Source organism: Spea bombifrons, chromosome 6, assembly GCF_027358695.1.
Source record: "Spea bombifrons isolate aSpeBom1 chromosome 6, aSpeBom1.2.pri, whole genome shotgun sequence".
NCBI classification, from domain to species: Eukaryota; Metazoa; Chordata; class Amphibia; order Anura; family Pelobatidae; genus Spea; species Spea bombifrons.
The window spans coordinates 26,365,882-26,392,628 of NC_071092.1; the positions used below are offsets into that span (position 1 = coordinate 26,365,882).

A 26,747-nucleotide genomic window follows, 5' to 3' on the forward strand; every position below is an offset into this window, starting at 1 on the left:
CAGAGCTCTGTAATAGATTTCCACTGCACAAATCCTGTATTTATATTCACTGTTTTTATTTTGTCTATTTAATTGTATATCACATCATTGTTTTAAACCGCACTAGTAATAAAATTTACTTTTTAATTGTTTTTATGTTTGTCATTTGCTGCAGTTTCTAATATCTACTTGTATTTTTACATGTAAACAAACTACTCAGAAACATTGTGATGTAGGAACACCACACATGTTTTAACAGTTTTGTTCTCTATTCTCACAAATGAAATACAAGTTAACCAACTAGTAACTTTAATTCAGAATATAGCACAGTGTCCCCTATAAATTAACATTACCTTGCAGATAAATGGATGATTTAGTCAGAATCTCTGCCCTTCTTTGCCTGAACGTGCCTTCTTTTTTGCCCCAAATGAGCACATTTGTGAGCAAATGCATGTAGCCCATGTTGTTTTGTGTGTGTGTGTGTGTGTGTGTGTGTGTGTGTGTAAGACATCAACATGATGTGTGCTATTTATTAAATGCTCCAAATGCAGCACTATATTTAAAAGAAAATATATGTAGAATTTATAACCACATTCATATGCACATTGTCACATTTAGGGGAATAGGACACTATACACTCATAACCAATAATCCTGAGCTTCTAGACAAGAGGGATACATGTTTAGCATGACGGAATAGGGATATGCATTGCCCTAAGAGAAATCTCCCTGAGAAACATGGTGGAGACATGTCTATTGTTGTGCACCTTGTGTATTTAAGCCAAATATGCACATCTCTTCCTTGGTAGTATTTTGAGCCAGTTTCAGTGATCTTTTCAATGTATTTGTTCTAAATTGTCTTCTCAGTTTTTATTTCTGCAAGTCTTTTTACCTCATTTGAGCTCAATGTGACTCGACCCTGTGCCTTCTTTTAAGACTACAAATTAAGTTTGGAGGTCACAGTACCTGGAGGTTCAGATGATGTGTAACATGAGTGTTATAAGCAGAAGATAATCAGATCTCTCAGGTTCTTCTCTAGTTGTCTTAGACCAACCCAGTTTTTTTTACACCTACGTGGGCCAGCAATATGAACCCCGATGAGGAGATACTGCAGGCTCATTGTGGTCAGGTGTTGGCTACCTTGAAAAACTCACTCCACAAGCATCTGTTTGCCCTACAGCTTTCTGTTATGGAATCCTTATCAGATGCATGAGTATCTCTACTAGAATATTATGGAGGGGATCCCAAACAGCACTGATTCCTAAATAAGTACCCTTAAGTAACAACTACTGGTTTTTCTAGGGTTTTTTTTTTTTGTTAAATTGTGTCTTTCATCACAAAAGAAGCTGTGACTTTGAACAAAATCTATTACAAACTTGAACAAAATTACTATTATTATTGCCATCTATTACTGATCGGCTTTGGGTTTCACATCTCACCGTAGACAGAGCCGGCCTTAGGCGTTGTGGCGCCCTGTGCGGACTACTCCTCTGGCGCCCCCCCTCACTACCCCCCTCTCTGCCCCTTCAAACTACCCGCCCTCTCTGCCCCTTTAAACTACCCCCCCTCAAACTACCCCTCCCCTCTACCCCTTCAAACTACGCCTCCCCTCTGCCCCTTCAAACTACCCCCCCTCTGCCCCTTCAAACTACCCCCTCCTCTGCCCCTTCAAACTACCCCCTCCTCTGCCCCTTCAAACCCCCCCCCTCTGCCCCTTCAAACTACCCCCCCCTCTGCCCCTTCAAACTACCCTCTGCCCCTTCAAACTACCCCCCCTCTGCCCCTTCAAACTACCCCCCCCTCTGCCCCTTCAAACTACCCCCCCTCTGCCCCTTCAAACTACCCCCCCCCTGCCCCTTCAAACTACCCCCCCACTTACCTTGTTGCCGGAGTCCTGCGGTAAGAGCGGGAGGCATCCGTCTTCTCGCTCTGCCGGCATTTCATGTTGAGCGCCGGTATAGTCCGGCGCTCAACATGAGATGCTGGCACCGCGACGGAGTCACGGAGAGTAAGGGGCGCCGAGCGGTTGCCGAGAACTTCACGAGCAACCGCTCGGCGCCCCTGACCGGGACTTAGATTAAAGCATCGTTTTTTTTTTTTTAAACTTTATTTAACATCAATGATGTTAAATAAAGTTTAAAAAAAACAAAAAAAAAAAAACGATGCTTTAATCTAAGTCCCGGTCAGGCGCCCCTGCAACCATGGCGCCCTGTGCGGTCGCACAGGTCGCACACCCCTAAGGCCGGCCCTGACCGTAGAGATGAAGCAGAGGCTGCTCTGTCCAGTTCTTGTCAGGGGAACAGATTACAGGGTAATTATGCTGTTTGAGACAGATTGGAACAAGGTTGCTTTGTTGGCTACCCTTTTTATGCCTTTTCAAATACAATAAAAAGTATTTCATCCCATTCTGAATGATCATTGATACCTAATTTTGCAATGAGTCTTTGATAACACATGTATCTATCATACCAATTTGCCATACAAATAACTATAAAACATTCTTTTTATCACATTATTTGTATTAAAATGCCAGAAAGCAAAAGTGTTAAAATGCCCTAATAAATGAAATACATTACACACAATGGAATCAAAATATTTGCTACAGCAAACATTTTTAGATGAAAATGTTCCTTTTTATTCAGTGGAACAAAACAGTGATCACATTATTCTTCACGATATTCTTGTAAGAAACGTTTATTTCTTAATTAATGTAAACTATTTTTTAAATATTATTTTTTTTTTTATATAATCTTTATTTACGTTTTCATTAGACAAACATTAATCTTACATATAGACATTATATCGACACAACCAAGAAAATAAAAAAATAAATAAATATTTGACATATATAAATTATACAATACAACAAATAATAATCTATTTCATATATTGCTTATTTTCCTCATGTAGTAAGCTTAGACAGAAAAAAAAAAGGGAACACAACATAAACTACATAAAACATCGTGATGGAGCTGGGGGAGAAGGTATTGCGAGACGAGACTCATTAGTTACGGTATTACTGCTAAGTAAACTTATACTATTAACTTTTTTAAGACGTTTCCCATGTTTGAGTTTTTTTGAAAGACGTGGTTTATACGCTTCCCTCTCCATTGTGATCTGAAACTTAATTTGATTTATCACTTGGGACAAATTGAAATATCTATTTTGTTTCCACTCTTTGGCTATTAATTTCTTAGCTGCTATGCAGGTATGGATAGTTATGTTTAATTGAATTTGAGTTAAAGGGGGCCATCCTAAATGTAGTAATAAAGATGCCGGGGTTTCTGGAATATTGTCTATTCTCTTTAAAAAAGAAAGAATTTCTTTCCAAAAAATATTTACTTTAGGGCAGGACCACCATATGTGGATGTAAGTTCCAACAGATTGCTCACATCGCCAACATATATTAGAGTTTAATGGAAACATCCTAGTAATGCGAGTTGGGACTAAATACCATTTGTTTATAACTTTATATTGTGTCTCCGAAAGGGAGAGGTCATGTAACCTTGAGAGACAATTCTTAGTCTCTTTTATCCATTCTCCAACAGATATCGAAATATTAAGTTCTTTCTCCCAATTTGAGATTATTCTCATAATAGAAATATTCCCTTCTTTTAGCCTTATTATTTCTGCACATTTAGAGAGAAGTTTCATTTGTTGTTTTGGACTAAAAATTTTAGCAAGTTTCCAAATGTGTATATCTTGTGAAATTAAGACATGTTTATTAATACAATTCTTTATTCGTAAATAGTTAAAGATAGTTGGTTTTATCGATTTAAATTTAGTAAAAATAGAAGGAAAAGAGATTATCTCTCCATGTGCCATTATGTCTGATATAGTATTAACTCCTGCTTGTTGCCAGTGATCAAGTGAGATGTTATCGATAAATTCTTCCAAAATATTAAACTTTAATGTATCAAATAACCCATTTTTTTTTATATTTAGCCATTCCGATATAATATTCTCTAAAATCATATTTTTGCTTTTAACTTTATTTACTATATCTTTATCTTTCAAGGACCAGATAAATCTATTTAGACTGCTTACCTCACAAGACTTACGTTCTATCTTGTACCATACTTCTTGTCTAAATATTTCTTGGTAGGTTTTAGCTATATGGTACAGTATACTAATTTCATAATATTGTTTTACCTGTGGAAAACTCATACCTCCATCCCTAGCACGTGCGCTCATAAGATTTGCATTAATCCTGGGGATCTTTCCCTTCCAAACAAAATTTAAAAAGGACGTATGTATTATAGCAAGCCAACTTTTTTGGGAATTTTAATGGTAACATACGGAATAAATAACTCCATCTTGGCATTAGATAGGAATTTAGAGCGTTAACTCGGCCCCACCAGGACAGTTCAATTTTTCTCCACTCCTTCATAAATATATTTGACATTCTTAGAAGGCGGAGGAAATTTATTTCTACTATATTGTCAATTTTCTAGGGGATAAGAATCCCAAGGTGCTCGAAGTCATTTACTTTTATATTTAAAGAAAAATGTTTAGATAAAGTGTCTCTATCTTGAGCGCTAATGGTTTTAGCTTGTACAATGGTTTTATCGAGATTAGGTTTATAATTCGAGACTAGACTATAGTTTTCCACTTCTCTTAAAAAGTATCTCATTGAGGTTAGTGGCTTAGTTACCGTAATGATGAAATCATCTGCATATAACGATATTTTAAATTCCTCATTATCTATTTTAATACCTGTTATATCTTGATTAGAACAATTTTTTTTGGCAAGAGGTTCCAAAGTAAAGATATAGAGAATAGGTGATAGGGGGCAACCCTGTCTGGTGCCATTTTTAAGATCGAACTAGGTAGAACATAATCCATGCCCGACCACCCGTGCGCTGGGATTAGAGTATAAAGATATAATGGCATTATAGAACCAGCCCGAAATTCCGAATGCTTTAAGGGTGGCCCTAAGAAACCCCCAACTGACCCTATCAAAAGACTTCTCGGCGTCTAATGAGAGGGTCAGGAGGGGGTAACCATGTTTTTCAGTGTGATCCAGTTCGTCAATCAGACGTCTGATATTGGTAGAGTCTCTACTTGGGACAAACCCCACTTGGTCTGGATGTATCAAAGTATCTTGTGTAAGTTTTAATCTTTCTGCCAGTAATGCAGAGAATAGTTTAATATCTACGTTAATTAGGGAAATAGGATGATAGCTTTTTAGTTCCTCTGAATTTTTATTTTTTTTTTGTATTGGGAGAATATTAGACTGCAAGATCTCTTTTGAGAGTATACCAGTATTTGCAATTTCTTCAAAAGTCAGGATGAGTTGATCTAATAATTCTGATTTCATGGTCTTGTAAAATAAATTGGTAAAACCATCCGGACCTGGAGTTTTATACTTCTGAAGTTTGTCAATAATATTACTTAGTTCCTTTTTCTCCAATGGCCTATACAAAATTTCCTTTTGTTCTTCGGACAATGCTGGTAAATTTGTTGTTGCTAAATATTCTTCTATATCAATGTCATTCACTTCGATTGAGCTGCTATAAAGTTTTTCATAATATATCCTGAATCCCTCAGCTATTTCCTCTGGAGACAATCTTGTACAGCCGTCTGAGACGATTTTTGTTATTTTTTCATTTGCTCTTTTCTTTTTAAGTTGGTTGCTCAAGATCTTATCTGGTCTATTTCTTTTGTGATAATATGTTACTCTTAATTTTTCCATGTAGTATCTTGTTCTTTCTAACTCCCTTTGGTTTATTTTATCTCTAATAGTTTGTACTTAAAATATAGAGTCTTGGGTAGGGTTTATTTTAGCTTTTAGGGCTAAATTGTAATATAGTATATAAAGTTCATTTAGTGGCTGCTCCCTATTTAGTCGCATCTTTTTCTTTATTTTAATGAGATGTCCTCTTATGACTGCCTTATAGGCACACCATCTAATGGCTTGTGTTGTTTGCCCTATTTTGTTTTCTGAAAAAAAGGCTTTAGTCATCTCTATGATATAATTTCTATTCTCTTCGGAATGTAGAATGTAATCGTCCAAACGCCATGTTGTAAATGACAATGGCTCCCACCTATCTTTTAACTCAAAGATAATGTAGCTATGATCAGACCAAACATTATCATTCATCTTTATTTTTTGTAATTGACTTACTGCTTTTCCATCACCAAAAATCATGTCTATTCTGGAAAAAGTATTATGTACTTTCGAAAAGTGGGAGTAATCTCTTGTTGTGAGGTATTTCAGTCTCCATAGATCATATAAATCTGCTTTTAATATAATTTTACAGAAGGATTTTGCTCTTTTTTTAAGTTTTTATTAATTTTTTTTCTTCCCATCTCTTTATCCATTTTCTCATCTAGGAAACAGTTGTAATCCCCTGCCATAATAAGTACCCCAGTTTTTACTTTATCAACTTTATCTAAAATTCTTTGAAAATATGAAAGTGGAACTGTGTTAGGAAGACAAATATTTACCAACGTATATTTTATATCATTAAGGGTCCCAACCCATATGAGATAGCACCCATCTTCATCTTGCTCTAAGAAAGTCATTTTAGTCAGTATTCTATTGGAAAATATGATTGCTACTCCTCTCTTTTTTTTATCTAGCATCGAAGCGTGGCACATAGTGGGAAATATTCTGCCGCCCCATTTAATTTTATCTATAATCCTCCAATGCGTTTCTTGGAAGAAAGCAACATCTATTTTTTCTTTACGTAAGCAGGAATATACTCGATTTCGTTTGATCTGCGAATTCAGCCCCTGAGTATTTACCGAAATAGACTTAGTCCCCATTTTATTGGGTGATTTTGAACTCCATCTACTGTAGGGGCTGCCATTCGTCCAAAGACCGTACCAATTATTCCTATCTCACCCCACTTCTCCCCAACTCAATCTCGGAAATAAACGTAGACATAATGAAACATAAAAAAAACATTATAAAAATTATAATTAGACACAATTAAACTAGACGTATGCATCAAAATAATAACATGTTTATCTGGATACATACTTAGGTTCTTATTGAACCAAAAGGAGGAGTACAGATGGGTAACCTCGTTGATAATATAAGCCCAGAGACAGGTCAGTAGGTATTGCTGCAGAATTAACTAGTAAGAACTATCAAATTTCTTAAAGAAAGAAAAAAAAAAAATAAAAAAAAAAACAAAAAAAAAGATAAAGTGCGAAGTGGTAAAGTGCCAACATATGAAGATTTCATTTCCGATTTTCTATGGAGCATAGTTTGGTTACCATCATCTTCATAAAGTGCGTGTAAATTTCTTTATGCAAAAGGATAAGAAATTTAAAAGACGTTTATATTTTAATAATTGCTCCCAATTTTATCGTATGAATATATAGGAGAGAAAAAAAAAAAAAAAAAGTGAAGTGCAAAGTGATAAAGTGCAATCCTATAAAAATTTCATTTCCGATTTTACTATGGAGCATAGTTTAGTTACCATCATCTTAATAAAGTGCATATATATTTCTTTGTGCGAATACAAATATATATGAGAAAGTGTCAAAAAAAGATAGAAGAAAAAAAGAAAAAGGTAAAGTGCCAAAGTGGTAAAGTGCCATCATATGCAAATTTCATTTCAAATTCTACTATGGAGCATAGTTTAATTACTATCATCTTAATAAGGTGCGTATAGATTTCTTTATGCAAAAGGATAAAAAAGTTAAAACACGTTTATATTTTAGTAATTGCTCGCAGTTTTATCATATTAGCTAATACAAATATATATATAAGAAAATGCCAAAGAAAAAAAGTAAAGTGCAAAGTGGTAAAGTGCAATCCTATAAAAATTCCGTTTCCGATTTTACTATGGAGCTGTCACGTACAAGTAGTTTGGAGACACCGTGGTCAGGTAGGACTCCAGGACAGAACAGTTCAGACAAGCCGAGGTAGGGATTCCGGAGAACAGGATAGCTGATAAACGTAGCCGAGGTCAGGATTGAGGAGGTCAGGATAAACGATAACAAGCCGAGGTCAGGATACAGGATACAACGTAGTCAGGCGAGCCCAGGTCAAAGACAGGAATCACGAAGGTAAACGCTATCTGGGTGCTAGCACAAGGCATAGACGACCATCAGAAGGCAAGGTGTAACTGGTCTGAGAGGTTTAAATGGAGAACCGCGGAGGAAGTCTGAATCTCCCATAAGCCCCCTCATGACATCACTTCCGGTGTCCGGGAATCGCGGCCATCTTGATGGCGGCGTAATCTACCTTCATAAAGTCCCGCAGTAGGTGAGTTCGCCACTAGAGGGCGCGCGAGCACTGAAGCTGGACGCCGTGTACCAGGAGGTCTGCCTTTCCTGCGCGGCACTTCGGAGGACGGCAGCGGAAGTGATTGTGTGGTGGAGGGGGGTCTCCCTCTCCTTCGTGGTGGCTGCTGCGGAGGTGGCCGTGCGTTGGAGGGTGGTCTCCCTCTCCTTCGTGGCCGCTGCTGTGGAGGTGGCCGTGCGTTGGAGGGGGGGTCTCCCTCTCCTTCGTGGCAGCTGCTGCGGAGGTGGCCGTGCGGTGGAGGGGGGGTCTCCCTCTCCTTCTCCCTCTCCTTCTCCCTCTCCTTCGTGGCAGCTGCTGCGGAGGTGGCCGTACGGTGGAGGGGGTCTCCCTCTCCTTCGTGGCAGCTGCTGCGGAGGTGGCCGTGCGGTGGAGGAGGGTCTCCCTCTCCTTCGCGGCGGCTGCTGCGGCAACGTGGGACCCGGGGACAGGTGGGTAACAGGAGCATAGTTTAATTACCATCATCTTAATAAACTGTCAGTATAGTAGTGTAATCGCTTCTTATGTTGGAAAAAAATAGATTTTGTATGTATTGCTAGAATTTAAGCCCAGATATTGCCTTTATATTCAATTTTAGTCATCAGAGCACTAGTTAAGCACCCCCCCAAAAAAAACAAAAAACGTTGTTACATGTAGCATGTATAGATTGGAACACTTGTCTACACTTCTCTATATTGAAGTGATTGATAAAAATAAATAAATAAAAAAAAACACGTTTCTGATCTTTGTAATTACAATTTCCAGTATCTCAACCGTTTGATAGGTGAGAACCTTTTCTTTTCTTTAGATAATCAGACTAAACCGTCAGTATAGTAGTGTAGTCGCTTCTTATGTTGAAAGAGTATATAGCGCATGTGTTGTAAAAGTTTAGGCCCAAATATTGCCTTTATATTAAATTTTAGCCATCACAGCACTGAGTTCATATAAGACGGTATGAGCATATAATATGAAATATAAAACACTTATCTGCGGAATTTCTAAAGTGCCAAAAGTCCCAGTTTGATACAAGAGGGAGGAGAGGCATCTCTGGTCTTTATGTCTTTTCTTTTCAAAAATACAGACGTTTAGCGGGTGAAAACATTCATTGGCGTCAGCTCTTAGGAGTCGGGAATCAGCTCTTCCTCGGCTGAACTGCGACACAATCAGCGACGCTGAACCGCACCACGCCACCACAGCGACCACGGCGGCCCCGGCACCCTCCAGAGCAGGCAAAAAGTGGAACAAACCGTTCAGCAGCAGGACGTTTCATTCAGACAATTCATCCACACATTAACTCATACTCTCCCTCAGTCAATTCATCCACACATTAACTCATGCTCTCCCTCAGTCAGACAATTCATCCACACATTAACTCATGCTCTCCCTCATTCAGACAATGCATCCACATATTAACTCATGGTCTCCCTCATTCAGGCAATTCATCCACATGTTAACTCATACTCTCCCTCAGTCAGACAATTCATCCACACATTAACTCATGCTCTCCCTCAGTCAGACAATGGATCCACATATTAACTCATGGTCTCCCTCATTCAGACAACTCATCCACATATTAACTCATGCTCTCCTCATTCAGACAATTCATCCACACAATAACTCATACTCTCCCTCATTCAGACAATTCATCCACACAATAACTCATGCTCTCCCTCATTCAGACAATTCATCCACATATTAACTCATGCTCTCCCTCATTGAGACAATCCATCCACATATTAACTCATGGTCTCCCCATTCAGACAATTCATCCACACAATAACTCATGCTTTCCCTCATTCAGACAATTCATCCACACATTAACTCATACTCTCCCTCAGTCAGACAATTCATCCACACATTAACTCATGCTGTCCCTCAGTCAGACAATTCATCCACACATTAACTCATGCTCTCCCTCATTCAGACAATGCATCCACATATTAACTCATGGTCTCCCTCATTCAGACAATTCATCTACACATTAACTCATACTCTCCCTCATTCAGACAATTCATCCACACATTAACTCATGCTGTCCCTCAGTCAGACAATTCATCCACACATTAACTCATGCTCTCCCTCATTCAGACAATGCATCCACATATTAACTCATGGTCTCCATCATTCAGACAATTCATCTACACATTAACTCATACTCTCCCTCATTCAGACAATGAATCCACACATTAACTCATGTTTCCCTCATTCAGACAATTCATCCATATATTAACTCATGCTCTCCCTCATTCAGACAATTCATCCACATGTTAACCCATGCTCTCCCTAATTCAGACAATGAATCCACACATTAACTCATGGTCTCCCTCATTCTGACAATTCATCCACATATTAACTCATGCTCTCCCTCATTCAGACAACGCATCCACATATTAACTCATGCTCTCCCTCATTCAGACAATTTATCCACACATTAACTCATGGTCTCCCTCATTCAGACAACGCATCCACATATCAACTCATGCTCTCCCTCATTCAGACTATTCATCCATATATTAACGCATGCTCTCCCTCATTCAGACAACTCACCCACATATTAACGCATGGACTTCCTCATTCAGACAATTTATCCACATATTAACTCATGGTCTCCCTCAGTCAGACAATACATCCACATATTAACTCATGCTCTCCCTCCGCATCAAAAAAAAAAAAAGCGTTTGAGGCTGCCCGGGACTGTCCTGGGCAATCCGTTGGGTGGTTACAAATTCGGCGAGGGGGCAAGGAATAACCCCGAACCTGATAAATAATCAGAGGCATGAAATACGTACATACCTTGATAAATGGGAGAGAGATATAGAATGGGAAATCCTGCATAAGGAACGGAATGGAATAATTCCAAGAATTAAAACATATGTACATTGCCTAAATTTATTGGAGCTACAATTTAAAATCAATCACAGCATTTTCTTAAATGTTTTCCTCAACATCAACCAAATGTTGGAGATGTAACACTAGTCAGGGCACATTCCTGCACGCATGGTGGGAATATGTATATCTCCAGCCTATTTGGAATATGGTTTTTGAGACTTTAAGGGCACTAGGCATTGAAGATGTTGATAGAAGACCTGAAACAATAGTACTCCAACTAGCATGTCCGAAATTAAAAGCACCCCTATTTTTTTTGGGGTATACATATCTGGCAATAAAATATGTAATAACAAGAAATTGGAAATCGCAAAATATACTTTCCTGGTCTCGGTTTAAAAATCAAGCGACCTATCAAATTGAAATGGAAAAAAATTGATATAAGACAGCAGAAGAGGGTTCTAAAATTTGGAAATCAGTATTTGAAAGAAATTAAGAGCAATATTTTACATAATCATTGTTGTCGGCCCTGCGTTAGCCAAGAGCCACCCCTTTCATTATTATGTCTGATATCGTGATCAATTGATTTGTTGAGATGACAAATTGATTTTTATGATGTTTGTTCTATATTGACTTGTCTCTGTACGTTTTTTGTATTTTTTTTTTACTTTTTTATATGTTTAAAATAAATTAATAAAAAAAAAATAAAAAAAATAAGTAAAACAAAAAATAAATAAATAATCAGTCTAAGGTTTTTAGACTTGTTTCCTTGACTTTCCTCTGTTTTATTACGACCTAGGAAAGAACAAATACAAAATAATGATTGAACAAAATGAAACATTTGCTGTGTACAGCTTTTCTGAGAGCAATATGGAGGACAACAGCCAGAGTAACTAACTATAAATCCTACCAATGGAGATAAGACTGTGCTGTGTTCGTTAAAGGAAACCACTAGGACAAAACAATCTGGTCCACTACAGCGGGAAAGAACCTTTAGGTTTCTGATCCTCTTGCCTTCCAGGAATATATGAGCTTTGCTCATGTCTCTGTAGTTATTACTTTTCCTCTAATCCATTTGAACAACTGTCAGTGTCATTGGAGGCTTCAAACAGCCCATATAAGCATTTCTGTGCTGAGCTGTCTTGCAGCTCCATGCAGGATATTCATACTGTAGTAGGCGTAGTAAGGTGTGTAGGAGCATTGTGGTGGCTTTAAAATTATATAGCATGTTTTATTAGTGCATTTTATTAGTGCATGCGTGTATGATATTAATGGATTTATAACCCAATAATGGCTGTGATCTGCGCTGAGTAGGTGTTAAATGGCAGCTATAAATCTATAAATGTAAAACTTCTTGGTGTTGGAGCACCTTACATTGGTTTCTGTGGGTGTATTAAATCTTATCAGATGTTAGTACTGGTGGTAATTTGTAAACAGTATTGCAAACTGACACTTTGCAAACATTTTTATGCTAATAAAGCCAAGCCCTTAATGATAAAAAGTGTTACTCGATACTGAAGTAGTACATTTTGAATCAATCTGAATATTTTTTGCCAGCTGGACATCAATGTTAACGACTTTTGACAAAAAACCCAAGTTAATTACTCTAATACAAAATACTTTATAAGTTGCCAACCATAATAAAGGTTTCCTACAGGTAGACGGGAGCCAAAAAAATAAAAAGTGAATACAAAATACTACTTTGACACAGTTGTAGGCACAGATATGACAAATAGTTACGTTATTATTATTTTGTCAATAACATGTAACCATTGTAACTATCTGCTAGAAAGGGACAGCTTATGGCAGGAGGACCATGCTAGTTAACCTTTTTCACAACACGTTTTCATGAACAAACTCCACAGAGATTCAAATCTCCATCCTGAGTTTACATTTGCTGTGATCCTTGACAAGACACATTGAATGCACATGATTACCTGTTATTTCAAGTAATGTTCCATTCCCATGTCCTGATGATATTTTTGTGTTATCTATATGTATATAAACTACACATATGAACATGCCGGTGTCATATTGGGCAACATTGTGAATTGTCACATCAGCCGATTTTTTTCTCAAGAAATCTTCTGTCGTACTTTTAGAAACTCTGCCCATGAAATCTCCTTCTGTATTTGAAACCTTGCTTCCATTCAGCACATGCCTGTGCCATTCCAACCAAGGGCGATTTGACAGCACTGAGATACTGGTGGAGTAGCTACATTTTAATGTGACTGTGCTACCTTCTTCAGCCTTTACTTTGGGGGCCTGGGTGACATGGATAGTGTGTGAATTGGAACCTAATAAACACAAGACAGAGACATCAGTGTCTATTTCTTTATCAGTACATAATTACAGTGCAGCGATGAATACAAAAAACTAATTTTTAAAATGTATGAATCTTTCCTGAGGTTGCACAAATGCCTGGTGGGTTAGTTGTCCCATTTTTTTCTTCTCAAGCTCTTATATTTATAACAAATGTGGGTTGTTAACACGTGCATTGCTGGAAAAACTTGATCAGAGGCTTAGTCTTTATAATGTAACACTGGGTTATAGGCGGCACACTGACCGTGCTTCTTAGCTGACATTATTATTTTGTTAAAATGTATTAAATAAATAGAAAACTGAACTCCGGGTCTCACCTTGCATGGCTCCAAGTAGTAACAGCAATCCCACACCTTTTATCATTTCACAATGCAAGCCAAGAAAAGACTGAACGCACTGTGCCCATACCACACTTTACTTCTAAAGGAAGTGATACTGATGATTAACATGAAAATATATACATTTTTAGATGTCTTCATGCAGGAATAGGAAGTCCTCTACATCCCTCAGAGCTCCGAACACACTTGGGGTTTTAATATAGCATGACAGCCTAAGAGGAATTTTGAAATGAGTTGTATATAACAACCCAATTCTTATTCTCCTAATAAGAAGTGTAGTAGATGTCTCAACCAAGACCACTCTCCATTACGATGTCTGAACAGCACTTACAAGTGTGATGTTGCTTAGGAGACTATCGTCGTATTTCAGATAGCTTCATGTTCCATACACTATGTTATTATGAATACCTTTTCATGTCATAAATAGATATGGTTACTTTGGTAAGTTGTAAGCTGTTTATACGGTTACCACTTACATTTAATATAGCAAAACTGCAAATCTTTTCCCAGCCTCCCAGGGGAAGATGTGCCGCAATCCCTGGCACTCATCGGGTTAAATAGTGTCATGTCTTTCATTGTCCATCCCTATGACCAATGTATATTTTGGTGCTGTACAAATATACATTAATGTGCTAGTACACTATGCAAAACTACTGTTTTTTTGGGTTTTGTTTTTACAATAAACTAACGCTCCTGTGCGTTTGTTTGGCAGGATGAGTTCTGCTTCATGGTATTTCCTGAATGTATTTGGATTGAGAAGCATTTACTCTCTGATTCTTGGCCAAGACAATGGTAATAAACGCTTGCATTTCATTGACGGCTTTTACTCTATGAATAGAAGCTCTGCTCTGCTTCTCTGTTCAGCTGCATACTTTTTCATTCATGATCCTCTGCTTCCTGTCTGTTTTTTGAAAAGAAGAGATAAAAATCAGGTTGTCACTTAAGATGCCAGTATACAGATGATTGGGGCTCAAATACATATAGGGAAGAAATAATATAATAATAGTGCAGAGTGTATAAACAATAATAGTAGAAGAATTAGGTTGGATTAATTTTCAGCTGAACTGCTGACTTTTCGCCATTACGAGCTTGCATGCACACTATTCTATTCATGTTGTGCCTATACGGACTGTGAGTGCAATTCCATCACTTATACTTGTTTTTGCCTAAAGATACTGCACCATTGTAGTTGGCTTTTTTATAGACTCTCTATGAAGATTAATAAAAGGAATTTTTTCACTACATGTTGATGGGTCCGATGCATCCATACTGTTTGTGAGTGCAATTATATCACATACAACACTTATTATTGTTTATACACTCTGCACTATTATTATATTATTTCTTCCCTATATGTATTTGCGCCCCAATCATCTGTATACTGGCATATTTACACCCTGAGGAAGAGCGTCTCCTTGGGTTGCTGCAGTCATTTGGGAAGCACAATTAAATTATATTATTATTTTTCACTTACACTTGTGAGCAGGAGAATTTGGTTTTATAATAGCTTTTTGTGTCACTTAAGATGTACATTCAAATTGTGACTTAAAAAATGTATATAATTATAAAAGGAAAAATGTTACAGCCGAGTATGTATGTATGTATGTATGCAGAGCCGGCCTTAGGCGTTGTGGCGCCCTGTGCGGACTACTCCTCTGGCGCCCCCCTCACTACCCCCCCTCTCTGCCCCTTCAAACTACCCGCCCTCTCTGCCCCTTTAAACTACCCCCCCTCAAACTACCCCTCCCCTCTACCCCTTCAAACTACCCCTCCCCTCTGCCCCTTCAAACTACCCCCCCCCTCTGCCCCTTCAAACTACCCCCCCTCTGCCCCTTCAAACTACCCCCCCCTGCCCCTTCAAACTACCCCCCCTCTGCCCCTTCAAACTACCCCCCCCATGAGATGCTGGCACCGCGACAGAGTCACGGAGAGTAAGGGGCGCCGAGCGGTTGCCGAGAACTTCACGAGCAACCGCTCGGCGCCCCTGACCGGGACTTAGATTAAAGCATCGTTTTTTTTTTTTAAACTTTATTTAACATCAATGATGTTAAATAAAGTTTAAAAAAAAACAAAAAAAAAAAACGATGCTTTAATCTAAGTCCCGGTCAGGCGCCCCTGCAACCATGGCGCCCTGTGCGGTCGCACAGGTCGCACACCCCTAAGGCCGGCCCTGTATGTATGTGTGTGTATGTAAATGTGTATGTGTTTATATGTATTGTATATCTCTGTCCACGGTGTGATTAAACCCCCATGCTTTCTGGTTTTTCAGCTGCAGATCAGTCACGAGTGATGCAAGAGCAGATGACTGGGGCAGCCATGGCAATGCCAGCAGACACCAACAAGGCTTTTAAGGTGCAGATACATAATCTTCTTGTTAGGCTACGATAAATACATCCTTTATCCACAGAGACTAAAACTTTAAAGTGGCGACAATGTAATGTGCATAATGCTGTTGTTGACATGTATGCATTATGTTCATTTGTGAAACACTCAGCTCCTCCTGAAATTCCTTCTTTAGCTAGTCAGATTTAAGTTTTCTAAATCTGACATCCATCAAAAATGGTTCTTGCAATGTTTTTTTTTTGTGTCTGTGTGTAACGTGTCCTGGATCCAATCTGTTCAATGTTCACGCAGACTGTGCACGACCCTTAGCGATCTGTTTCCCACTTTGCAGTTTATTTGTAAAGATTTTTTTATACTAATATCTTAGTGGTAAGTGCTTCTTTTTAAATTGTTACTGAAGTGAAAATGAGAAGCTCCCGATTGCTATGTTTACGTGTAGAAAGTAGGATGTGGGGTAGTTTGGAATGTGATTGTTCCCCCTTTAATGTTTCACTTCTCTGCGTATACTCTTGTTTTTAGAACGTTTTGTTCTGTAACGGGTTGTTTATGACTGAGACGTGGAAAATGTAAAATCTATAAGTTTATGTTTTTACTTTGAACAGACTGAATGGGAAGCACTAGAGCTGACTGACCACCAGTGGGCGCTGGAGGATCTGGAAGATGAGTTGCTGTCCAAGGATCTGAACTTCGAAGGGATGTTCAAAAAAGAACTTCAGACATCCATGTTCTGAGGCTTGAACTGCCTCTTGGAATGAGTCCTAGCCATGCAAAGTTTACATTTTTTTGTCTATCTGCTTGTATTGTATTTTTTAAAGATGCTAGTGCCACTTTGCAATATCTAACTGTGGTACAGGAAGGAAGTTAACTATGTAGAACCCTCCTTTTAATGTTCCATAGATTTGATTGTGTCCAGATATTGATAATACATATAACTGCTCTTATTTATGCCTCGGATCTTTCACAGCTAAGATAATCATGTTAACAACTTAGACATTGGCATCTGCTTAAGACAAATGCTGGGATGTTTGTTTTATAGTTATTAACCTAAATCTAAGGCATATGTATTAATTCCATTTGGTTAAAAAAAAACTGAACCACAAGCTATATTTGTCAGTAAAAAGCATAAAGCAAAAACAAAGGTATTCCCATGATTTACTGCACAGAACTTCCAGGACAGTGAAAGGGACCAGAGACACTTTGCAGAACACCAACAATAACCACTCTCTTATGTAAAAGAAAATATAGTAAGAAGACCAAACTGCCATTTTCACTGGGGTCTATTTCATTTTTATTTGCACTCATAGCATCCATTCACATTTTTTTCCTTTTTTTTTACCCAAATAATTCATCAGTGCTGTACACAGAGCTCTGTACTAGATTTCCACTGCACAAATCCTGTATTTATATTCACGGTTTTTATTTTGTCTATTTAATTGTATATCACATCATTGTTTTAAACCGCACTAGTAATAAAATTTACTTTTTAATTGTTCTCATGTTTGTCAGTTTCTAATATCTACTTGTATTTTTACATGTAAACAAACTACTCAGAAACATTGTGATGTAGGAACACCACACATGTTTTAACGGTTTTGTTCTCTATTCTCACAAATGAAATACAAGTTAACCAACTAGTAACTTTAATTCAGAATATAGCACAGTGTCCCCTATAAATTAACATTACCTTGCAGATAAATGGATGATTTAGTCAGAATCTCTGCCCTTCTTTGCCTGAACGTGCCTTCTTTTTTGCCCCAAATGAGCACATTTGTGAGCAAATGCATGGAGCCCATGTTGTTTTGTGTGTGTGTGTGTGTAAGACATCAACATGATGTGTGCTATTTATTAAATGCTCCAAATGCAGCACTATACTTAAAAGAAAATATATGTAGAATTTATAACCACATTCATATGCACATTGTCACATTTAGGGGAATAGGACACTATACACTCATAACCAATAATCCTGAGCTTCTAGACAAGAGGGATACATGTTTAGCATGACGGAATAGGGATATGCATTGCCCTAAGAGAAATCTCCCTGAGAAACATGGTGGAGACATGTCTATTGTCGTGCACCTTGTGTATTTAAGCCAAATATGCACATCTCTTCCTTGGTAGTATTTTGAGCCAGTTTCAGTGATCTTTTCAATGTATTTGTTCTAAATTGTCTTCTCAGTTTTTATTTCTGCAAGTCTTTTTACCTCATTTGAGCTCAATGTGACTCGACCCTGTGCCTTGTTTTAAGACTACAAATTAAGTTTGGAGGTCACAGTACCTGGAGGTTCAGATGATGTGTAACATGAGTGTTATAAGCAGAAGATAATCAGATCTCTCAGGTTCTTCTCTAGTTGTCTTAGACCAACCCAGTTTTTTTTACACCTACGTGGGCCAGCAATATGAACCCCGATGAGGAGATACTGCAGGCTCATTGTGGTCAGGTGTTGGCTACCTTGAAAAACTCACTCCACAAGCATCTGTTAGCCCTACAGCTTTCTGTTATGGAATCCTTATCAGATGCATGAGTATCTCTACTAGAATATTATTGAGGGGATCCCTAACAGCACTGATTCCTAAATAAGTACCCTTAAGTAACAACTACTGGTTTTTCTAGTTTTTTTTTTTTTTTTTTGTTAAATTGTGTCTTTCATCACAAAAGAAGCTGTGACTTTGAACAAAATTACTTGCTGCCATCTATTACTGATCGGCTTGGGTTTCCAAGGCTGTCTTTCACATCTCACCATAGAGATGAAGCAGAGGCTGCTCTGTCCAATACTTGTCAGGGGAACAGATTACAGGGTAATTATGCTGTTTGAGACAGATTGGAACAAGGTTGCTTTGTTACCCTTTTTATGCCTTTTCAAATACAATAAAAAGTATTTCATCCCATTCTGAATGATCATTGATACCTAATTTTGCAATGAGTCTTTGATAACACATGTATCTATCATACCAATTTGCCATACAAATAACTATAAAACATTCTTTTTATCACATTATTTGTATTAAAATGCCAGAACGTAAAAGTGTTAAAATGCCCTAATAAATGAAATAGACATAATGGAATCAAAATATTTGCTACAGCAAACATTTTTAGATGAAAATGTTCCTTTTTATTCAGTGGAACAAAACAGTGATCGCATTATTCTTCACGATATTCTTGTAAGAAACTTTTATTTCTTAATGTAAACTATTTTTTAAATATTTAAACTATTTTTAAATTTAATAAAAGCTGTGATTGAAAAAAATATTTTTTATTTACTTTTATTTGCTAACCTGCCCCCCCAGTTATTTATATCTGCCCCCAGGCTTGCCACTCTGCCCCCAGAAATGCCTTATACCCCCCTAAATGCTACTCTGCCCCCAGAAATGCCTTATACCACTATATGCCAGGGGCATATCATGGGACATAGTGGCATACAGGGGGTTAAAGGCATTTCTGGAGGCAGAGTGGCATATAGGGGGCTAAAAGGCATTTCTAGAGGCAGAGTGGCATAAAGGGGGTTAAAAGGCATTTCTAGAGGCAGAGTGGCATAAAGGGGTTAAAAGGCATATCATGGGTTACTCTGCCTCCAGAAAAGCCTTAAGGCCCCCATAACACCCCCCCTCGACTTACCACTGCATATGGCGTCTGGTGAGGGCAGCGGGTGGAGGCCGGCATTCATGAAGTTAAGACGTGGGCCGATTGTCACGTGCCGGGTCCATACAGACGACTGTAAAGACCCAGAGTGCGAAAATACTGTGTGCAGGAGTTGGACAGGGCCTGGTGCAGGGCGACAACACTCTCCCGGAGGGCATCTAGGGTTGTGCAGCCACATACGAGCGCCCTGAGACAGCAGCTACAGTACCAATCCTAGTTGTTGACGATTCAGACTGGTTGAGAGTCATTGGAAATGTAATCTCAACAGCTGGTGTATTAACTAACCCTGGCTGCAATACATGTTTGAAATTATCTAAACTGTGTCTGCAGCATGCAAACTGTGCCTTTGCCCAGGCGGGACTCTGTGTCTGTTAAGGAACAGCTGCCAGAGTTAAGGGGAGAATATCAGCTATAGGGAGATCAGACCAAACCACCATGACAGCAGGAGGTGTTCAGATTTAAATCGAAATGTTTTTGCTACATTCTCCTGACTACCAGGTGTTTTTTTTCTGCTCTCTATGTCTAGTAACCAATTCCAAACAGTGGGCCTCTTTGAATTTTGAGGGGGGTGCAACTGCCCTCCCTCACGATGCCAGTGCCTGGTATTCTGCTTGTTTTACCGAAACACTGCTTCACTGATCCCTGAGGAATAACTGTGCCTTTCAAAGAGGGTAACACGGTATAAGAACGGGAAGTAAAAGAAGGAAAGAATAAAAAAAATAGGCAGTGGCGTCTCCAGCTTTCATATTTAGGGGGGGCACATGGGGGGCCAGGGACCAAAGTAGGGGGGCCAATTATAAAACGGTACATATACACTATATATATATATATATATATATATATACATTCACATATACACACACACGTTAGGCAGTTATTTCTCATTCTTTAATATTAGCCTCTGCTGACAATATATATAAATATTAGACCCTGCTGCCGATGTATATATAGAAATATTACACCCTGCTTCTGATATATATTAATATTAACCCCTGCTGCGGATATATATTGATATTAGCCCCTGCTGCGGATATATACTTATATTATACCCTGCTGCCGATATACATAAAAATTATACCCTGCTGCCGATATATATTAATATTTGACCCTGCTACCAGTATATATTAATATTAGCCCCTACTGCCAATATATATTATTAGTCCCTGCAGCCAATATATATAAAATTAGCCCTTGCAGCCAATATATATTAATATTAGCCCCTGCTGCCGATATATATATAAATACTAGACCCTGCTGCCAATATGAATATAAATACTAGACCCTGCTGCCAATAAATATTAATATTAGCCCCTGCTGCCAATATATGTTAATATCTCCATCTCCCTCCCTATCTATCCTATCTATCCCCTCTCACTTCCTATCTACCTCTTTTCACTCTCTAACCCCCTCCTAACTTTCTACCCCCCCCTTTGAAGTTCACTTACCTTGGTCTTGTAGAAGTCCAGCGGCGGGATCGCGAGGTCTCTGTCTTCCTGGTTCTGCCGCAGTGTGCGCGGCTTCATTGCTGAGCGCCGGATATGACATCATATACCGGCGCTCGGCTTCAAATGCCGGCACTGCGACCAAGGCAGAGGCCTCGCGGTCGCGGAGAAGAGTGAGAGGTGCAGAACGGTCGCTGATAAGTTATTACTCAGCGACCGCTCTGCGCCTCTCTCTCTCTCCTCCGGATCTATTAAAAAAAAAAAAAGACGGCGTTTCAATTGGGGGGGCACACCGGGGGGCACAGCATGATGTAGGGGGGGCCATGGCCCCCTCTGGCCCCCCCTGCCGACGCCACTGAAAATAGGGTATTGTTAATAGGGTGACAAGAGGGCTTGTTTAAGGCTAATCATAAAAATACCTATTTATCTTGAGGGTATTGAACAGGTTGAACAGATTCCAACTATTTTAAGTGAGCTAGCTGTGCTCATACTAGATTATCCAAAAAATGCCTGGTTCTGGACCTTGAGACCTGAATTTATCTGAATTTGACTTGTGGCTAAGCTGCACCTTCATTTTTTTGACAACACCTAGTATTAAAAAAATAAAGTGCTTCAGTCACACACAATTATAAATAAAGAGCAAGATGGTGTGTCCACAAATATAAATACAAAGCTATAAATTGACTCATATGGAAAATGCAGGGGGTGAGTCAGCTGGATGAGGCAACATGCTGCTGCTGTTCTCTGTGTTGCTGTGTTGCTGGATGCCTCAACATTGAGGCATTACAGCAACACCGTTGAAGTGAAGAAAGCGATCTTTCATCGGTTTCTAGGCTTGTTTAATGCCATCAGCATGGGCGTAGGAACCGGGAGGGACAGGCCTCACGCTCCCACCACAGGACTGCAGGGTAAGTGAACTACTAAGGGGGGTAGGGAGAGGGTAGCTAGTGAGGAGAGGGTAGCTAGTGAGAAGGGGGGGTAGGGAGAGGGTAGCTAGTGAGAATGTGGGTAGGGAGAGGGTAGCTAGTGAGAAGGGGGTAGGGAGAGGGTAGCTAGTGAGAAGGGGTGGTAGGGAGAGGGTAGCTAGTGAGAAGGGAGAGAGGGGGTAGATAGTGTGAGAAGGGGGAGAGGGGGTAGATAGTTTGTGAGGGCTTAGATAGTGTGAGAAGGGGGGGTTCAGATAGTGTGAGAAGGGTGGTAGATAGTGTGAGAAGGGGGGAGAGGGGAAAGATAGTGTGAGAAGGGGGGGAGAGGGTAAAGATAGTGTGAGAAGGGAGAGAGGGGAAAGATAGTTTGAAAAGGGGGGAGAGGGGTAGAGAGTGTGAGAGATGGTGATCTGATGAGGGAAATGCTGCCTCCCCAGATTTTTAGGGGTTCCTATGCCCATGGCCATCAGTCACTAACTGACCATTCTTCTGTTATGTTATTAATCGTTAAGGGGTTAAGTGCCCAAAAGGATGCATTAAATTAAGTCTTAGAAGACTAGAAGAGAGCTCGAGACAAGAAAGGAAAATGACAGTTTTGGTTTGTGTGTTGGGCCAGGAACCATTGAATGCAATATTAAAGATTAAGCAGAATGGCTTGGATGAATGAATAAACGTGTGGTCATGATTGTCTCATTAACCCCAAACTAGGGGTATATACTAGGCAGTAACACATAGAAGACAATATTACCTCCTGCAGTGATGGATTTGGAACACAATCAGTTGTAGCTGAGGAAAAATAATGAAAACTGTTACATTTCTACCCCATAGAACATGCACATGTCTATTGTACAATTCAATTTCAGCATATGAAACACAGTAAGTGCAACTTCTGGTCTAAATGGCAACATAGAGACAAAAATGCCATCTCAATCTGTGGGTTTAAAGTCATTCATTGTTTCAATTCATCTGTTTGTTCATATAACATGCATGTAACCTTTCTTTCAAGTTGCATGGACTAGGCCAAATTCCCCACTAGCCATGTGTCAAGGGCAGTTTGGGGGAACCAATGTTTGTTTAAGCTAACTGTAAGCCCTGTGGTATTTGTCCTTACTCAAGGCTGACAACCTATTGCTGGGTATTGAGTTTGCTCAGACTCATATATACCGTATTTGCTCAATTATAAGACGACCCCCCCCCAAAATCTGAATATTAATTTAGGAAAAAAAGAAAAAGCCTGAATATAAGACTACTCAATAGGAAAACGGTTTGACCAGTTTTAATTAATGTAAACTAATTTTTCATATTTAATAAAAGCTATGATTGAGAAAAATATATTTTTTGTTTTTATTTCCTTTTATTTGCCAATCTGCCCCCCAGTTATACATATCTCCCCCAGGCTTGCCACTCTGCCCTAGAAATGCCTTATACCCTCCTATATGCCACTCTGCCCCATGATATGCCTTTTAACCCCCTATATACCACTCTGCCTCCAGAAATACCTTATACCCCTATATGCCATTTCAGGAGCCAGAGTGGCATATAGGGGGTTAAAAGGTATTTCAGGAGACAGAGTGGCATATAGGGGGTTAAAAGGCATTTTTGGAGGCAGAGTGGCATATAGGGGGTTAAAAGGCATAACATAGGTCACTCTGCCTCCAGAAAAGCCTTATGGACCCCTTGTCTTGGGCCAGCCCTGGGCACACCTTATAAAGGAAACAGAGCTGAAGCAAAGAGCAGTACTAGAAGCAAGGAATGGCAGATCAGAACAGAGCATATGGAAATCCAGGAATGGATTGAAGCAAACCAGAGAAACTATAGCAGATTGAGATATGCAGCTCCACAGCCTGGGTGGGACGTGACATAGTCAGACCTCTATTTGAGATATGATTATAAGACAACCTCAATTATAAGACGAGGGGTATTTTGGAAAAAACCTTGTTTTATAATTGAGCAAATACGGTAATTGTATAGCATTAAATTCTGATTTAAGCTTTCAAACTTTATTTGGAATTGGTTTGAGCTTGATGGACTGAAGTCTTTTTTCAACCTACTATACTATATTATAGGGATATGTGACCCTCTTCTCTCTTTAAAAGGCCAACAGGAGGTCCACATCTTCTTGTTTCCCCTCTGAAGAGAGGAACCAATTAAGTATTCAAGGAGAAGTGGTGTACAGGAGGCCAATGTACCTTCCCCACCAAAAAATGAATAAATAAAATCCAGTGCAATTGTGAGGGAAAATCGAAAGGGCTCTTGCAGCCTTAGCCCTCGGGCATTTTATAGTTTTTTCTCCATCTGCCACCCAAAAGCCTAGGCTTGATGGAAAATTGTATATCATCAACATACCCACCTGTAGTGACACACCACTTAACATGTCAAATTTGTTGAGTGTGCCTGGACATTCTTAAGGCTATACGATTGGGTTTCTTCCCATTTGCAGGTACTACACTTGATCTTAGTCAAAAAAGCCAAAAAACATATGCTGGGGTAAAACTGGTGGAGACAGCGTGTTGGCTGGAATAGTCCTTTTGAGAATATAATTACTCCCCAATATGTTTACGGTTAACTATCTTTGTACTGCATGCTATATCTCCCTGGTTGGCTGGATGGTCTCCTGCCCATTGTGTAAAAAAAGGACTTTGAAACTTTGTTTTGTGAATTTGATTTTCTCACCTTCTCTTTTGTAACATGTACAAACCATAGCCAAAATTTCTGCAGCAGTGAAAATAATAATAATCAGTCTATGATCTCAATATAGCAGATAAAATAGATAAAATAAAGAAACAAATTAATGAGCAGCTAAGACCAAGGCTAAATTGCAGATGCTAAACCTTTAGTTGTACCATAAAGGTAACCGTGCAGATAAATTATTAACAGCTAAATTGAAGAAAAGAACAATAAATAAACGCATATACAAGATTACGTCTAATGATAAGGAATTATATACACCAACAGAGATCGCAGCTTCCTTGAATAATTTCTATGAGGAGATCTTCCTGGAGAAAAAGATGAAAATCAGATGAAGCGATTTATTGAAAATGCTAATTTACCTTCTCTGACACAGGAACAATTAGATATACTTAATTTACCTTTTTCAATCCAAGAAATTAGGAAAATTATCCAACAATTAAAACCGAATAAAGCTCCTGGCCCTCAGGGTTATATATCTTGTTTACAATAAAAATGTCCCTTAAATTGCTTACACTGAACGTACAGGGCTTAAATTCCCCACAGAAAAGAAGGCATCTATATAAAATGTTACAAGATAACAACATAGATATTGCCTATATACAGGAAACGCATTGGATTGAGAAACATAGATCTTTGTGGAAATTCAAAAATTATTCACATATATATTTAACTAATATGCTGGGGTTTAAAAAAAAAAAGAGGGGTAGCGATAATCTTCTCTGATAAACTGAAAATTTAACCTATGCACGTGGAAGCGGATATTAATGGTCGTTTTCTTATTGTGGTTGTGAAAAATAATGATGTATCATATACTCTAGTTAATCTATACGCCCCTAATAGGGTCTCACTACGTTTCTTTGATTCTTTAATAACAAAAATAGATTCACTTCAAATAGGTAATTTACTTATGGGAGGGGACGTTAATGTGGCCCCGAACCCTAAGATTGATCGCAGTCACTTTAAGATGGATAAGAAAGGTCGATCAGGTTACCATCGGGGGATTCAAGATTTTCTCTTAAAGAATTCGCTCTATGATTGTTGGAGAGTCTTTCACCCATTAGAGAGAGAGAATATACTTTCTACTCTAATGTCCATCAATCTTACTCTTGAATAAACTACATCTTTACTAAAGCTAATACTCTGAATATAGTGAGAAATTCTAAGATAGGAAATATTACCTGGTCGGACCAAGCTCCCCAATTTCTGGAAATTAATAATAACTTAGAATATAAAACTAGAAATAAAGGGAGACTAAATGAATCATTACTGATAAACCCCAAAAATTAGCAGGAGTTAACGGCAGAGGCTAAAGAGTTCTTAGAGAATAATGACAATGGAGAAGTCTCGGATGTCACCTTATGGAGTACACTGAAAGCATATATGAGAGGAGCTCTCATAAAGATAGGAGCTAGAGAAAAGAGACTAAAGGGTGCCTCTTTATCTGAACTACATATAAAGTTAGCAAAACTAGAGAAAGCTAACAGAATCAGATCAGATCTAATCAAATTACAAGAGATAAAAAAAACTAGGAAAGAAATAGTTGATAAAGAACTGGATATCATGAATTGGAAACTCTTGCATTTAAAACAAAGATGGTATTGCTCTAGTAACAAAATTGGGAAAATGTTGTCTAATAAGATAAAATCGAAATGTAAATTAGAAACTATTAAAAAGATTATAGTTGGAGACAAACACTATCTTTCTCCTAAAGAAATTTCAAATGCCTTTGCCAACTATTATAAATCACTGTACAATATTACTGAGAATCCCTAACCCCCCAGAGAAGATAAATCAATTTTTACGAAAATTTAATCTTCCAAAGATCTCTGATACACAAGCTGAGACCCTAAATCATCCTATTAATATCTTGGAAGTTAAGAAAGCTATCGAGGATTTAAAACCTGGTAAGGCTCCAGGGCCAGATGGGTTTTCATCTCTTTCTTTTACCTCTCTTAAAGAAATCTTAGCCCCAATAATTTTGAGACTGTATATTTCACTCCCT

The 26,747-nt window shown here is 38.6% G+C and overlaps 1 protein-coding gene and 1 long non-coding RNA gene across 2 annotated transcripts; one reads left to right on the forward strand and one right to left on the reverse strand.

Moving 5' to 3' along the window:
- Positions 1-11,445: 11,445 nt before the first annotated feature.
- On the reverse strand, positions 11,446-13,727 carry LOC128500922 (natural cytotoxicity triggering receptor 3-like). The gene is made up of 4 exons (XM_053470293.1): positions 13,683-13,727; positions 12,981-13,340; positions 11,768-11,838; positions 11,446-11,454 (listed from the first exon to the last, which is right to left on the reverse strand). The coding sequence occupies exons 1-4, from the start codon at positions 13,687-13,689 to the stop codon at positions 11,446-11,448; spliced, it is 447 nt and encodes a 148-aa protein (XP_053326268.1). The 5' UTR covers positions 13,690-13,727.
- Positions 13,728-14,414: 687 nt separating this feature from the next.
- On the forward strand, positions 14,415-16,944 carry LOC128500292 (uncharacterized). Its single transcript, XR_008354909.1, has 3 exons — positions 14,415-14,495; positions 15,973-16,055; positions 16,649-16,944. It is a non-coding gene; the product is annotated as an uncharacterized LOC128500292 (long non-coding RNA).
- The last annotated feature ends 9,803 nt before the right edge of the window (positions 16,945-26,747 follow it).

What these genes read in the sequence shown, in the direction of transcription:
- LOC128500922 (XM_053470293.1), bottom strand. An exon ending in AACATTACTTGAAATAACAG is followed by an intron (nt 11,839 to 12,980) that starts GTAATCATGTGC and finishes GTTCTTTCCTAG; the next exon opens with GTCGTAATAAAACAGAGGAA.